Source organism: Bos indicus, chromosome 19 (assembly GCF_029378745.1).
Source record: "Bos indicus isolate NIAB-ARS_2022 breed Sahiwal x Tharparkar chromosome 19, NIAB-ARS_B.indTharparkar_mat_pri_1.0, whole genome shotgun sequence".
In the NCBI taxonomy this organism is placed as follows: Eukaryota; Metazoa; Chordata; class Mammalia; order Artiodactyla; family Bovidae; genus Bos; species Bos indicus.
The window spans coordinates 52580298-52594511 of record NC_091778.1 but is presented as its reverse complement, the minus strand read 5'-3'; the positions used below and the strand labels follow the sequence as shown (position 1 = coordinate 52594511).

Here is a 14214-nt window from a genome sequence, read left to right as displayed (position 1 = left end):
GTGTCAGGAAGACCCCTGGGATTCTCACGATGCCCTGGGAGGCAGGGGGTGTGCTCAAGGTTGTCCCCATTTTATGCACAAGGATGCCAAGGCCCACAGGTCGGGGGGTGGGGGGCCCAGGTCACTTACGATGATCTCACAGCCAGGAAAGGGAAGGAGAGATGGCGCTCTCTCTGCAAGCTATCTCCACCTTGGGTTCTGCAGCTCCCGAACCTGATACCTGCATGGGGTCCAGCTAAAGACACAGTGACCCTCGCCTCCCAGGCCCTGGGAGGAGGGGCCCTGGGGAGGTGAGGCCCCCTAAGCCTCACCAGGCCCCCAGAACTGACCTGCTGGGCAAGTTGCTCCTGGGCTCCCTGCATCCCACCCAAGGGTCAGGCCTCTGCTTAGGCCTCTCTAGCCCTTAGGTTCCCCCCCCGAGACTCCCCCCAGGCTCTCCCAGCTGGAACCCCAGGGGGGCAAGGGGAAGCACCCCCAGCCAGGCACTGTACCCAGTCGACATTTATAGAAAGAACCCAACAACATCCTCAGCTGGCCTGCCCGTCTTCTCACCATAATGAAGCTCTCACAGCCCACAGCCAGCCGCCAGCACCTCTTGTGCTGCGTGGAGATAAGCGAAAGTTCTTGTTAATTTCCCTGAAGGCCTCTGTGTCACTCCCTCCTCCTGCTGTCTGACCAGAGGGGCCACCACTGTCCTGGTGAGGAGAGTGAGCCAGTGAGCCCTTGCTGGTCATGACCCCTGGAAAGGTGGGGTGGGGTGGCCCTGGGCAGGGGGCTCTCCTGCCGAAGTCACCTTGTGAGTGTGGCTGGCGTGAGGGTGCACTGAGCCGATGCCAAGCACCATGTGTATGGCCACCCGGTCTGTGCCTGTGAATGCCTGCTGGACCTGTGCCCATTCATTGAATGAAAGCTCACGTGTAGACCACGTGTGTCCCATTGTGGGCGTTGCAGCTGCCAGTCCAGGCCAGGCCCTGCCGCCACTGCTGGGTCTCCACCCCACCTTCCCCTTCTGGAACCTGCAAGCCCCCACTCTCCCCTCTTGTTTCTCCCAAGCCCCCCACCCTCCCTTCTTAGAGCCCTCGGGACTTCACCCTCCCCTTCTGCCGCTCCCAGGCCCGCCCCTTCCCACTGTCCCAGTTAATTGGCCGGTCTGCACAGCCTCTCTGCTCTGGAGCTGTTCCCTACAAGCTCAGTGACTGCCTTGCCTGAAATTAATTAGGAAATCAGCTTGTTTTCGGAGCAAAAGGCAGGACTCACAGGAGAAGATGGGAGAAGAACATCCTGGGAACAGGCTGGGATGCGGAGGGGAGAGGGAGGGAAAAGATCCCAGAGAGTCGGCAGGGCCTCTCGCCCTCTTGTCCTTGAGTACATCCCCTTGAAGTACATCCCAGGCTGGGGAGAGCTGCTGAAAGGCCAGACGGGGACCCCTGAGAAGTGAGTGAGGTGGCAACCAGGCTGAGAAAGGTGACGTGGCCCCCGGCTCCATAGCCGGGCCCCAGGCCGTTCGCTCCCACGCTGGAACCAGCTCCACTCTCAACAGCATGGGCCTCCAGAACCCTCACTGCTCCCACCAGTAGGACTTGGCCCAGGACCCTGGCTTATCCCCCATCTGGGCTCAAGTCCAGGGAGCTCAGTGGGCAGGCTGCCCAGCCCACAGACCTCCATTCCAGCTGGGACAGGAACTCAGGCCCCAGACAGAGTCCTGAGGTTGAGGAAGTCGGACACCTCTGGCCATTCGCTTGTCTGACCATGGATTTTTAGGCCTGCCTGCAGGGGCCCATCCCCGAGGCGCCCAGAATGCCCCACTCTGCACTTGGAGTGGCCACCAGGGGCCATGGTGCCCACTGCGCTTCCCATCTACCCAGGGATTTTGTGAAGCCCAGGCCCCGTCCCAGAGTATGGTTGCCCCTTCTTTCCTGAGTGACCCGCCCAGTTTACATGATGAGCTGAGACCCCCCCTTTTGATCCCTTTTGATCTGCTACACTCCCTCCTCCCACCTGCTCCTGGCCCCAAGAGCCTCTACCGGCCTGGCTGGTTGGGAGGAAACCCAAGTCTTGGGCCTTTTCTGTACCTGTGGAGCCTCAACCTGCCTGGAGAGCCCAGCCCCACATCCCTCCTGGGACACGGGGTGTAGACCTGGAGGCTTGGCAGGTAGGACTATTGTTGTCTGCCCAGGCAGCTCCCTGAACTGGAGAGCAAGGCAAGGTCTCGTTTGGAGCCCAGAGAAGAGCCCAGCACCACCAGCACCCCTGCCATCTCCTTGAGCCCCCCATACCTGCCCCCCCCCAGAGCTCACCTGCAAAACTTTGCCATCTTAGCAGGCTTAGCCTGAGGAGTAAGTGAGAGGCAGGGAGGAACAGGGAGGCTTCCTAGCAGTTACAGTGACCTCAAGGGACAGGGAGACCCTGTGGAACTTTTAGCTGAAGTGGAATTTGCAGATACCAGTGCCCCAGCCTGAGGTAGGAGAAGAAAGCTCCCGCAGCCCCTCCACTGTCTTCCCAGGGCACCTTTGACCCAGCACCCCACCTCTGGCCTTGGCCCAGCACTGCATCCAGAGGGTTGAACTTCCGGTGTCCGCCTGTGCTTTGTCCTATCACTGAGACTGGGTCACCGTGATGGCTCCATCAAGGCTTTGACCGGGCACCTCCTCTATTGTAGTTATTCAGTGGGAAGTGTCTTTGAAATGATGTGATATCGCGTTCCTTTTCAAACGTTGGATTCACTCATTATTTATATCAGTGTAACTTGCGGATATTTATTCACTTCAATCTATTATAATGTGTCACTGTCACCATTTAATCTGGTGATTGAATTGTCTCAGGTTTGGCCCCTTCAGCTGGATCGTTCTCTGAGCACATCCTGTGTTCCCAGCTCATACCCAAACCCTCTTGGGCAATGTCCCCAAGAAGGCTGATGCCTTTTTTCAGAGGATATTAGAAGCCACGTTCAGGGTGTAGGTGTGCTCATTAGCACTGGGGTGTTTGGGCTCTCAGGTCTTCTTCAGGGGCAGAACTGGCTGTGTGTTCTAGACGTCACGACTACCCACTATACACCTCTAGCCCTAGGGACACTATCTGACCCCATAGGGCTCATCCTGGCCGGTCCCTCCCCAGCTGTTGCTCATAGGATCTGCCCACCTGCGTGTGCCCTACCCCCACCCCCGTCTCTGCCCCCAGCCCCTCCCCATGGTTGTATTCAGCCCCCAGTCTTCACTCCAGGCCTGTCTCATGAATGGATACTGCCCTCCACTGGCCGGGCTGTGACCCCACGCTGGGCTGTCCCTCCCCACCCACCAGGGCTGTGACACTCCATGTTTTCATGAATCTGGAAGAAAGCAAAAATGCAAGGCAGTTGCTGTTAGAAGCGCAATGAGCCCTATGCCTTAACGAAATCGTTTGGTCACTGTCCTGAGGACTTGTGCCATTCCAACTGGCCTGGCCCGCGGTAGCCGAGGGTGACATCTCCCTCACCCAGAGCTGAAGCGAGGGCTAGGTGTCTGACCAGGGACCGTCTCATTGTTCCCGGCCGCCTCACCCTCGTCCTTGGCCTGCGTGTCTCAGGGAGCCGGACAGCCTATGGGTGAGGTGGTGGTATGGGGTGGGAGCATGATGCAGGCTGGGGGTGAGGGGCAGCCTGGGCTGCGCTGAGATGCAAGGTGACGTCAAGAGACTCTTTGAGGGACAGTGTGTGGCCTGCTGTCATCACACTGACCCTCCTGTCCCCTGCAGAGGAGGAGGAGGTGCTGGCCTTCAACCTGCAGCGCCTGGCCACTCTGGCCTCAGCCTGGTCCCTGGTCGAAGCCGCTAACCTGGACAGCCCCGCCTCCTCGGCCCAGCCCCCCACTGCTGACCCCTGCAGGGCTCCCACCCTCACCCCCCGCATGCAGATCCTGCGGCGCAAGGACACCTGGACCCCCAAGACCAAGCCTGTGAGTGGTAGGGGTCCCTGGTCGCCCCCATTGCCCACTGCCGTGATGGTGGGCGGGGCCTCGAGTGCCCAGGCTGGCTGCCCGCACACCCCATCGTGGTCCCCTAGCTGGGCTCACAGGCCCCTGTGCCCCTGCCCACTAGGTGTGCCCACTGAAGGCTGCCATCGATCGGCTGGACACGCAGGAGGTGGAGATGCGCGTGCAGCTGGCGGAGCTGCAAAGGCGCTACAAGGAGAAGCAGCGGGAGCTGGCCCGGCTGCAGCGCAGGCACGACCATGAGTATGGCCCAGGCTGGCAGTGGGGTGGAGAGGGTGGGAGTGTGGCTTGTGGAGACGCCGCCAGTTCAGGGCAGAGGTGGGCACGGCCCAGCCCAGGGCCATCGCCTTGTGGCCGGGGGTAAGCCTGTGTGTGATGGGCTGAGCGGGGGCCAGAAGGCGGGGGGCCTGGGAAGGTCTCCAGAGGCAGTGGAACCATGAGGCAGTCACCCAGTAGAGAATCCAAGGTGCGGTACAGTGTGGGGTGGAAGAATTACGCAGCAGAGGCTCGTGCAGGACAGAGGCTGGTCCTTGGGTAGTGGGGCAAAGGGTGAGGGTAGAGAGGGGCCAGGGCAGGATTGGGCTTGGAGGGGCAGAGGAAATTCCAAATTTGTCATGGCAGTGGTGGCAGCTTACGTGACTGGTGTGTACAGGACGGCTGGAACTGGGAAGCAGGGATGGTAGGACCCTGGCTCAGCCATGCCCTCCACGGGCGGCCAGGCTCCCCAGGCCCAGTCTTGGGACAGCTAGCTCCCACCATACCCCCAAGGGCGGTGACCTCTGCTGGACACTTGTTAGGGAGCCAGGAAGGGCATCAACCTCTGACCACCCTTCCTGCGGTCCCCAGGAGAGACGAGAGCTCGAGGAGCCCTGCCAGGCGAGGGCCTGGCCGGCCACGGAAGCGCAAATACTCCAGTTTGCTGCCTGCCCTGCGCCCCAGTGACAGCAAGAAAGTCAAGTGAGTCCTGGGTGCAGGGGTCCCGTGGGGTGCCTAGGGCTGAGGTTACTCAATGAGGCTGGGCTGGCCTAGGTGCCCTTAAGGCCTGACCAGTGGGGCTGGGCTCCTCTCTGGCTCCTGGGGCCGCAAGAGCCCCCCCCTCACAGCTTCTCCTGAAGACCCAGAACCCTAGGCCAGCCGTGGTGGTGAGTGCTGCGGTGTCCAGGGTCCTGAGCTCAGTTCATACAAGCCCCACCCCCTGGGCCTGGCACGTGGCCACACCAGCCCCACGCACCTGGCCGTGGCCAGGGCGGTGGCATACCCCCTGCCTGGCCCCAGCCCCCGCCCGGTCCCACGAGTGCGAGGCGGCGTTGCGTAAAAGCCTCTTTATCTGCACCGTATAGAGTCGTTGGTCACGCTGCGGTGCTGCGCACGGCTGCCGGCACGCGGTTATTATCCATTACCCGCCCGGCGCAGTCGTTGGCGCACTCCCGGGCCTGGTATAATTGTCCTTCTCGGCTACAAATTGCCTCTCCCGGCAGGCCCATTTGCATAAATCCTCGAGTTCCTCCAAACACGATTGGCGCGGCGTGTGCGCACTGCATCAATCCTGATGATTTGGTAATAATAGTTAAATCGGCACTAAATGGTTCCTTCAATTAAGACAGAGGCAAAAAATTAATCTCAGGGCTTTATGTCACAAAACATTAGCAAATGCCGAGAAGGTTACAGGGAGGGGAATTCGCCTCGGCTGCGGGCGGGGGAGGGGACGCACCATATGGCTGGGGGGAGCCTCCCGGCGCTGTCCCTCCACCCTGCCCAGGTGTCACCCGGAGGGGGCTCCAGGGGGCTCCCTTTGAGGACTAGCCAGAACTGTGGGGGCTGCTGGCTAAGGCCAGGGCCTGGCAGGGGGCCCTGTCAGGGATCCTCTTGTCAAGGCTGCCCCACACTTGTCTCAGACCCACCTGGCACCAAGCGCCAGCCCGAGCCTGGAAGCCAGGTCCTGGTGCTTGCATCTGGCCACTTTCCCCTCTGACCTGAGAAAGCAGGCCCTGGTTGGCAGGGGAAGGAAACCAAAGCCAGGGCCCTCCCTTCCTAAGGACTGGGGTTCCCTCCCACCTCTCCCCATCTCGGGCTCCTCTCCACTTTCCATCCCTCTTCTGGGCCCCTACCCTGCAGTAGCTGCCGACAGTTGGGCCCAGGCAGGAAGTGGGAGGGCCAACGCCCGGGGGCCACGCGTGGCTGCGGGCCGGCTTCCTGGCTGGCCTCTCCGGGCAGGAAGGTAAAAGTTGACTTCTGGCCACACAAGGCCAGGGCTGGGTCAGGGCCCTCGGCCTCCATCTGGGACTCATTTTCATTAATGCTATGTGGGGAGGGAGAGGGCAGGTGAGAGGCCCAGCCCCCAGCCCCTGTTTGGCCAAGGACAGAGCAGAGCTCTCAGCGTTATACCTGTGGGACACAGGGAACCAGGCTCAGAGTCAGCAGCTCCCAGGGCTCGGGAGCCGGGTTGGGGGAGATTCAGAGTCCCTCCTTTGAGACCAGGAATTGAAGGCAGGGACAAAGTTCTGAGGGGTCTGAGCCCAGCAGTGGGAGTCCCAGGGGCTAGGAGGCAGAGCCTGGGCACGAGTTTCTCTGGCCACTGCCCCCCCATCCTTTTCCTGACCGTGGTAGAGATGCTTCATGTGGACCCCATTCTCAGCAGACTTTCCTCACTCCCTCTTTTTTCCTAATTGCAGTAGCTGCTGGCCTTTGGACTCTTTAAGGGCCAGGCCGGGGACCGGCACGATCCCACCCCTACCTTGTAAAAAGGCACAGTGAAAGGCACCCTCACTTTCCAGGTAGAAAGACTGAGGCTACAGCCCAGGAGGCCACAGGCCAGGTCACACAGTGGCCCAGCTGGCTGCAGGGCCGTGGCCCCTGAGCAGCGGGCAGAGGGGGCCGACTGGGTAGCAGATGCCCCAGGGGCTCAGCACTGGCTTGGCTCCCCCCGCCCCAGCAGTTCTGGGTGCTTGGAGGAGCCTGGCCCAGGGACACAGCCTTGGCCAGGAAAGAGGCAGGGCCCTCACAGGGAGAAGTGGGTCTTCAGCCTTAGAGCTGCACCGCACACCCTGCCCTGGCTGCCACCCCAGGGCCTGTCATGGGCACGAGGCCCAGGTGCCCAGGTGTGACCTCCGCCCCCGTGCTCCCAGGGCAGTGCGGTCTAGCCTGAGCCTGCTGTGTGCTGAGCTGCGGGGCGGCGATGATGAGCCTTCGAAGAAGCGAGGCCGGCTGGAGAAGGGCACCTATGTGGGTCTGCAGCCCGCGTCTGTGGTGAGTCCCCGCTGCAGCCTTCCCCTTGGGCCAGGTGCAGGACGTCAGACAAACAGGACGGGGGGCAGGCAGAAGGCCAGCCCCAGGCTGAACACACCCGCCCCGCCGCACCCCTAGCCACCACCCAGCTGGAGTCCCTTTGCTCGGATGAGCAGATGAAGCCCAGCGAGCTTCGTACGCCTCACACAGAGGCGGGCTCCTGAAGGTATGAGAGGAGCTGGTTGTGCTCCACGACACCCGCCTCCTCTGCTCGCTCCAGCGAGAGGAAAAGAGCGCGTAGGTGTCGTGGGTCACAGGACACGCTGCCCTGGTCACAGGTGGACGATGCATACCTGCTGCGTACCTGGTGTAGAGGCTGGGCCAAGGACAGCTGTTCCTCCCTTGGGACGGGCTCCCCCCGGGTGCCAGGCCCCCCATTCCTTCTCAGTGCAGTGGATACATCCTACCCCACTCCTATTATAGGGTCCTGGGAGGGACAGGCGAGAGGAGGGTCTGAGCCTGTTGTCACCTTGCCTGACCCTCCCCTAGCAGGAGGCTGGTCCCTGTCTCCAGGACAGGCACTTGGGTCCTTGGCCTCCCTCCCCAAACCTGAGTAGGTTGGGCGCCTGGAGAGGCTGTGAAATGGGGGATAGACAGGCCCAAGTTTAGACTCCACTGGGAGGCCAGAGCCCTCTCAGTCATTTTGAGAGGGCCAGGCCACCTCTCAAGCCTACCTACCACTGGTAGAAGGGTGGCCGGAGGTTGCAGGGCCATGGCTCAGGGTCGGGGTCCCCAGTGACTGCAGCCTCCACCTGCCTGTTCACAGGAGAAGGTTCGGTGCAAGAAGAGCAGCAGTCAGGGCGACCTGGCATCTGCTGTGGCCCACAAGGTGGCCCAGCTGAAGCCGAAGGTCAAGAGCAAGGGGCTGCCCACTGGCCTCAGCCCCTTCCGGCGGAAGGAGGCCACTTCAGGGGGTCGCATCCGGAAGAAGCTGTCACGAGCCAAGAATGCCAAGGCATCTGGGGCGGCCCGGCACCCACAGCCGGATGGCGGCATTGGCGGCAGGGAGGCACCTAAGTTCCCAGCCCAGCCAGCGGTGGCCGCAGCTCGTGAGGCAGGCAAGTTGTTGGTCCAAGCAGTGCGACCAGGACCTCCGCGCTCACTAGGGGCTGGGGCAGGGGGTGGTCAGGAGCTCTTGGAGTGTGCCGGACCCAGGGAGACCCTCTTGCTGGCCTAGGATGGATTCTCTGTGTCCCACCCCCACGCAGGGGGCCATGGGGAGGAAGCAGACAGCTGGATGCATCCTGGAAGGAGGGGTTAAAAATAGCCCTTCTGCCTGCTCCAGCCGGCCTTCCTGCCGTGTCCCGCCGGGTGACCTGGAGAGGTTATCTGGCCCCCAGCAGACACACATGTTCAGAGACAGGGGCCTGGAAAAATAGATCCTTCCTCTCTGCCAGCCCCTGCCCCCTCCTCCAGGTCCCGCCTGGGAAAGAACAAAGGGAAGGAAGAGGAAGCAGGAAGCCAGAGGGCATCTGGCAGGAGGACGAGGGAGGGAAAGGGGCTGCCCCCGGGCATGCGGACCCTCAGCCCTGCAAGGTGGGTGCCCCACTGTCCAGGGCGTAAGAAAGGGAGATTGAGACAGAGAGAGGGAGGTCAGAGAGGCCTTCTCCTTCCTGGTCCAAACACCCTCACCTGGACACCTGGCCCGGGTGTCTGCCCCAAAGCAGCCCCCATGGGACAGTGACGGAATCTACTCGGCCCCTGATACATCCGCACACATGAACCATCCACTCCCCTAGCCGTACCCCAAAATGGCGCTGCTCTGATGCCAAGTCACCTGGACCATCCACCTCCCCACAGACAGCGGCTCGGACAGTGAAAACTGTGATGGTCTGCTGGAGACAGAAGAACCCCCCAAGGAGCCCGGGTTGGTGCTACACGCTGGGGCCCGCATGGCCATGCTGGGGCCCTCGCCCTCCTCCGTGGTCAAGATGGAGGCCAACCAGAAGGCCAAGAAGAAGAAGGAGAGGCAGAGCTTGCTAGGTACCCAGGGGGCCGGGGTGGACTGGGGCAGGCCGGGCCGGTAGGGGCCCTGGAAGGCAGCTGGGGCTCCTGCGACGCCTGCTCTCCCCGCCTCCCCAGGGGCCTGCCGCCTGTCCAGCCCCGAGAGTGAGGTCAAGGTCAAGCGGAGGACAGTGAAGACCAAGGTGGGCAGCAAGCTGGAGCGGGCCCCGGGACGCAGGCCCCCAGGTGGGCCCGGCAAGAAGAGGCCCAAGGCCAAGGGTGGCCTGCGGGCAGAGCCGGGGGCTGCGCCTGGCAGGGAAGCCCTCTGCGGCCCCGCCCGGGCCTTCACCTGCCACGAGGAGGGCAGCAGGCTGGCCAGCGAGCGCCTCAAGAGAGCCACGCGCAAGAGCACCGTGCTCCAGCCGGGGCTGCGGGTGAGGGCCGGCGGGCGCCCCAGGGTCCTGGGCTCGGCGGTGGGTGCTGGATGTGGAAAGCCTTTGGGGACCCTCACCCCACTCTCCTCTACTTGCTACACCAAGTCACACCCTGGGACTCATACTCGGGGTCTGTCTGTGTCACTCCACGGGCACACTGGGGGCAAGGAGGTTTGTACCACCCTCACCTCACCCCTCTCCTCCAACAGCGGAAGAACGGGGCCCTGTCCATCGCCCTGTCGCCCCGCAATGCCAAGGCCATCCTGGGGAGGGGCCGGAAGGCGGGCAAGGTGAAAACCAAGGCCGTTGGCAAACAGGTAGCATCCCTGCCCCAACCCCAGGAGACCGACCGGCCTTGATCCCCCCACCCCCCAACCCGTCCCAAGGGAGCTGACCCCTCTGGCCCCCAGGGCAAGGGCCGGGCGGTAAGTCGGCTGCTGGAGAGCTTTGCCGTGGAGGACGACTTTGAGTTTGAGGACAGCAGCTGCCTCTCGGAGGACGAGGAAGAGGAGGAGGCCAGTGGCCCCCTGAGCGCCGAGCAGAGCGCCGCCCTGGGTGAGCGGCCAGGAGCGGGCACAGAGCATCAGGGAGGGGCGGTGGTAGGCAGGCGGGGGGCCGGGCACTGACGCCCTGGTCTCCCCAGCACGCTCGTGCACCATTCATAAGGAGGACCTGCAGGACGGGCTGCCTGTGCTCATCCCCAAGGAGGACAGTCTGCTGTACGCAGGCAGCGTCAGGACCCTGCAGCCCCCCGACATGTGAGGCCCTAGCGTGTGTGCAGGGAGGGCTGTGGGCAGAGGGGTCTGCAAGCCTGTCTCATGCACCTCTTGCCATGCACCCCCCCACCCCCAGCTACAGCATCGTCATTGAGGGAGAGAGAGGCAACCGGCAAAGGATCTACTCTCTGGAGCAGCTGCTGCAGGAGGCGGTGAGGGGACAGCCCCTGCTCGGCTCACCACCCCAGGGAGGTGGGCCTGACGGCACCCAGCCCCTCCTGGGCACCCCTTGGCCAGCCCGCTCACGGCTGCCGAACTACTGTTCCCGCAGGTTCTGGATGTCCGACCACAGTCCAGCCGGTACCTCCCGCCTGGCACAAGGGTCTGTGCCTACTGGAGCCAGAAGTCCCGCTGCCTGTATCCAGGCAATGTAGTGCGAGGTGAGCGCCACCCGGGGACCCCCACCGAGGCCCATCAACTCCTCCCCTCAGGCAAAGCTACAGACCAGAGGCCCCTCCAAGACCCCTAGGGTGCCGGGGCGGGGGAACCCTGTCTCTCAAGCAAGGCTTCCTACCAGCCCTGCTTCCCAGGCTGAAGCGGGTCGGATAAGACAGATGATAACCTCAGCTCCTTGGTCAACAGGAAAAGGCGAGGGGCTGCCTAGGTAGGGACAGGGTGGAGCTTCTGGCTGACCAGAAGGCCTAGCAGAGAGGGGCCCCAGAGCCCCGGACCTGAGGGTTATGAACTGGTCACCTGGGCACTGGGGTGAATCCTTCCGCTCCCTGCTCCCTTGGCACAGGATGTGGGGACCCTGGGGTTGGACAGGTGGGTGGGCAAATCGGCTGGCAGGCCTCAGCCAGGCATGTGTCTGCATCCGTAAGCCTGTGCACAGGGGGAGGTTGGGGGCCCTGTGTCCCTGCGTGTGTGCCCTGGGATGCCGGTGATGGATGGCGGTAATATTGCCTCTCTGGCGGCACTTCAGGAGGTGGAGGGGAGGCAGGCTGCTCCTGGCTGCCACGGCAGCTCCAAGGTCAAATGTGATCAGGGAGCAGAATGTCCCAGCATCATTTGTCAGGCGCTCTGGAGCCCATCCCATCATTCTCCTGTCCCGGCCACCCGGCCACCTGGGAGAGCCTCTTGGGCACGGAGCGGAGGGCAGTATGCTTAGGTGGGCTCTGTCTCCAGGTGCCTCCAGTGATGAGGAAGAGGACCTGGACTCCGTGGTGGTGGAGTTTGATGATGGGGACACTGGCCACATCGCTGTCTCCAACATCAGGCTGTTGCCTCCGGACTTCAAGATCCAGTGTGAGCCCCGGGGCCCTCTAGGGTGGCGTTCTTCCTTCCTGGGTCAGCCCATACAGCTGGAGTTCGGCGGGCTTCTTCTGGGTCCAGACATAGGCTCCCTGGTCTCCCAAGAGGAGACTCACGGGGAAGAGGTCGCCCCAGCGGCACAGCACTGAGGCCCCTGGTCCACCCTGCAGGCACGGAGCCCTCGCCAGCCCTGCTGGTGTCCAGCAGCTGCCGGAGGACCAAGAAATCTTCCTGTGAGGCGCCCCCGCCCAGTGAGGCCACTGCTCCCAGCCTGTCTCCTAAGGCTCATGACGGGTCCGAAGCCTCAAAGACCTCCGGGAAGAAATCCACAGGCAAAGACAAAGCTGGTACTCACAGGACCTCGGGTGGGGAACTCCCTCAGGAGTGGGGGCGGGGAGGGTGGGCGGGTGGTTTCTCTGACTCTACCTGGCCTCTCCCCAGGCAAAGCAGAGCTCCTGACCTCTGGTGCCAAGCCCCCCGCCGGTGCCTCAGACCACTTCTTGGGCCGCCGGGGCAGCCCCCTGCTGAGCTGGTCAGCGGTGGCGCAGACCAAGCGGAAGGCAGTGGCCGCAGCAGGCAGCAAGGGGCCGGGCATGCTGCAGAACCTCTTCCAGCTCAACGGCAGCGCCAAGAAGCTGCGGGCCCGCGAGGCCCTGTTCCCCATGCACAGTGTGGCGCCACCCGTGTTCGGCAACGGCTTCCGCGCTGACTCCTTCAGCAGCCTGGCCAGCTCCTACGCGCCCTTCGTTGGCGGGGCTGGGCCTGGCCTGCCCGGGGGTGCCCACAAACTGTTGCGGGCCAAGAAGGCCGAGGCTGAGAAGGGCGGGCGGCGGCGGGCGGGCAGCGAGTTCCTGGTCAAGCTGGACCACGAGGGCGTGACCTCCCCCAAGAGCAAGAACTGCAAGGCGCTACATGCTGGCGACAAGGACTCGGGACCCAGGCCAGGGAGGCCCCTGCCCAGCCCCAGCTACGGGCACCCGGCCCTCATGGGCAAGGACAGGAAGGGGCGGGCGCCCGTCCACCCGCTGTCCATGGGGCTGGCGCTGCGCAAGTTCGCAGGCCAGGCTGAGTACCCGCTGCCCTGCGACAGCGACTGCCACAGCTCCTACTCAGATGAGGAGGAGGACGGGCCTGGCCTGGCACCCGGTGTGCCCTCCCGCTTCCTCGCCCGCCTGTCCGTGTCCTCCTCGTCCTCGGGTTCATCCACCTCCTCCTCCTCGGGCTCCCTGTCCACCTCCAGCCTCTGCTCCTCGGATGACGAGGGCTCTTCCTACACCTCGGATGAGGAGGACCCCACCCTGCTGCTGCAGACATGCCTCACCCACCCAGTGCCCGCCCTCCTGGCCCAGCCTGAGGCCCTGCGCTCCAAGGGGGGCGGCCCTCACCCACATGCCCAGCGCTGCTTCCTGTCCAGGGCTGCCGTGGCCAGTGGGGGAGCGGGCGCGGGCCCCAGCGGCAACAGACCCCGGCTCAAGCGCAAGGAGGCCCTGAGCTTCTCCAAAGCCAAAGAGCTGTCCCGGAGGCAGCGGCTGCCCTCCGTGGAAAACCGGCCAAAGATTTCAGCCTTCCTGCCCGCCCGGCAGCTCTGGAAGTGGTCGGGGAACCCCACGCAGGTAGGTGGGCCTGGCCTGCGCAAGCGCCCTCAAGATATGCCATCTGTCTCTCCTGCACACTGTCTCTCTGTCATTCCGGCCTGTGTCCCCTGCCCACCCTGTGCCCCTGGCTGTCTCCTGCAGAGGCGTGGCATGAAGGGGAAGGCCAGGAAGCTGTTCTACAAGGCTATCGTCCGGGGCAAGGAGACGCTTCGCATCGGGGACTGCGCGGTCTTCCTGTCGGCCGGGCGGCCCAACCTGCCCTACATCGGCCGCATCGAGAGCATGTGGGAGTCGTGGGGCAGCAACATGGTGGTGAAGGTCAAGTGGTTCTACCATCCGGAGGAGACCAAACTGGGGAAGCGGCAGAGCGACGGGAAGGTGGGGCCGCCTGGTGGGGGCAGGGGTCCTGGGGGTCTGGGCAGGCTCAGAGTGGGGGGCCTTGGGAAGAGGTATCTTAGCAAACTAGCACCAGTGGGAAGAAGGGGAATGAACATCCCCCCTCCCTGTCCCCACACCTCAAGGCGCCAAGGGTCACACGAGCCCCACAGGGAGTAACATGGCTGAGGGCTCAGGCCTAGAGCCAGGCCACCTGGATCCCTCCCCGACTGCTTCTATGACTCCTAGTGGAGTGGGTGACAGTTTCACCTCGTGGGGGGCTGTGACCCACGGCAGCACGTAGCACCAAGCAGGTCCTGCCCTCAGCAGTGCCCCCTACAGCAGACCTTCTGGTCCCTGCCTGCCCAAATCAACCTAAGACCCTAAACACCCCCAGCACACTGTCCTGTCTTCCCTGAGAACCGTGTTTGCAGATGGTGCAGAAAAAAGTGTTTCTCCCACTCTGCCCGCCTGCTGGGGCTCCAGGTGCTGGCTCCCGCGCCACACGGTTACAATCCTATCCAGAACTGAGGGTCCTGGGGTTGGGTGGGGTGTGCTGTCCCAGGCCAGACCTGACCCCGGGCGCTCC

At 63.4% G+C, this 14214-nt stretch overlaps 1 protein-coding gene across 3 annotated transcripts in view; it reads left to right on the top strand.

The window, feature by feature from the left end:
* BAHCC1 (BAH domain and coiled-coil containing 1) overlaps nucleotides 1–14214 on the top strand; it is a 61025-nt gene that overhangs the window by 44416 nt on the left and 2395 nt on the right. For all 3 annotated transcript variants that reach the window (XM_070773914.1, XM_070773911.1, XM_070773913.1), the window contains exons 12-27: nucleotides 3730–3929; nucleotides 4072–4208; nucleotides 4812–4922; nucleotides 7091–7211; nucleotides 8017–8308; nucleotides 9051–9233; nucleotides 9333–9628; nucleotides 9838–9945; nucleotides 10039–10183; nucleotides 10272–10386; nucleotides 10481–10556; nucleotides 10676–10784; nucleotides 11530–11649; nucleotides 11826–12002; nucleotides 12097–13268; nucleotides 13392–13628. In XM_070773914.1, coding sequence (XP_070630015.1) covers nucleotides 3730–3929; nucleotides 4072–4208; nucleotides 4812–4922; nucleotides 7091–7211; nucleotides 8017–8308; nucleotides 9051–9233; nucleotides 9333–9628; nucleotides 9838–9945; nucleotides 10039–10183; nucleotides 10272–10386; nucleotides 10481–10556; nucleotides 10676–10784; nucleotides 11530–11649; nucleotides 11826–12002; nucleotides 12097–13268; nucleotides 13392–13628 — 3599 coding nt within the window. The remainder of the gene's footprint in view (nucleotides 1–3729; nucleotides 3930–4071; nucleotides 4209–4811; nucleotides 4923–7090; nucleotides 7212–8016; nucleotides 8309–9050; nucleotides 9234–9332; nucleotides 9629–9837; nucleotides 9946–10038; nucleotides 10184–10271; nucleotides 10387–10480; nucleotides 10557–10675; nucleotides 10785–11529; nucleotides 11650–11825; nucleotides 12003–12096; nucleotides 13269–13391; nucleotides 13629–14214) is intronic.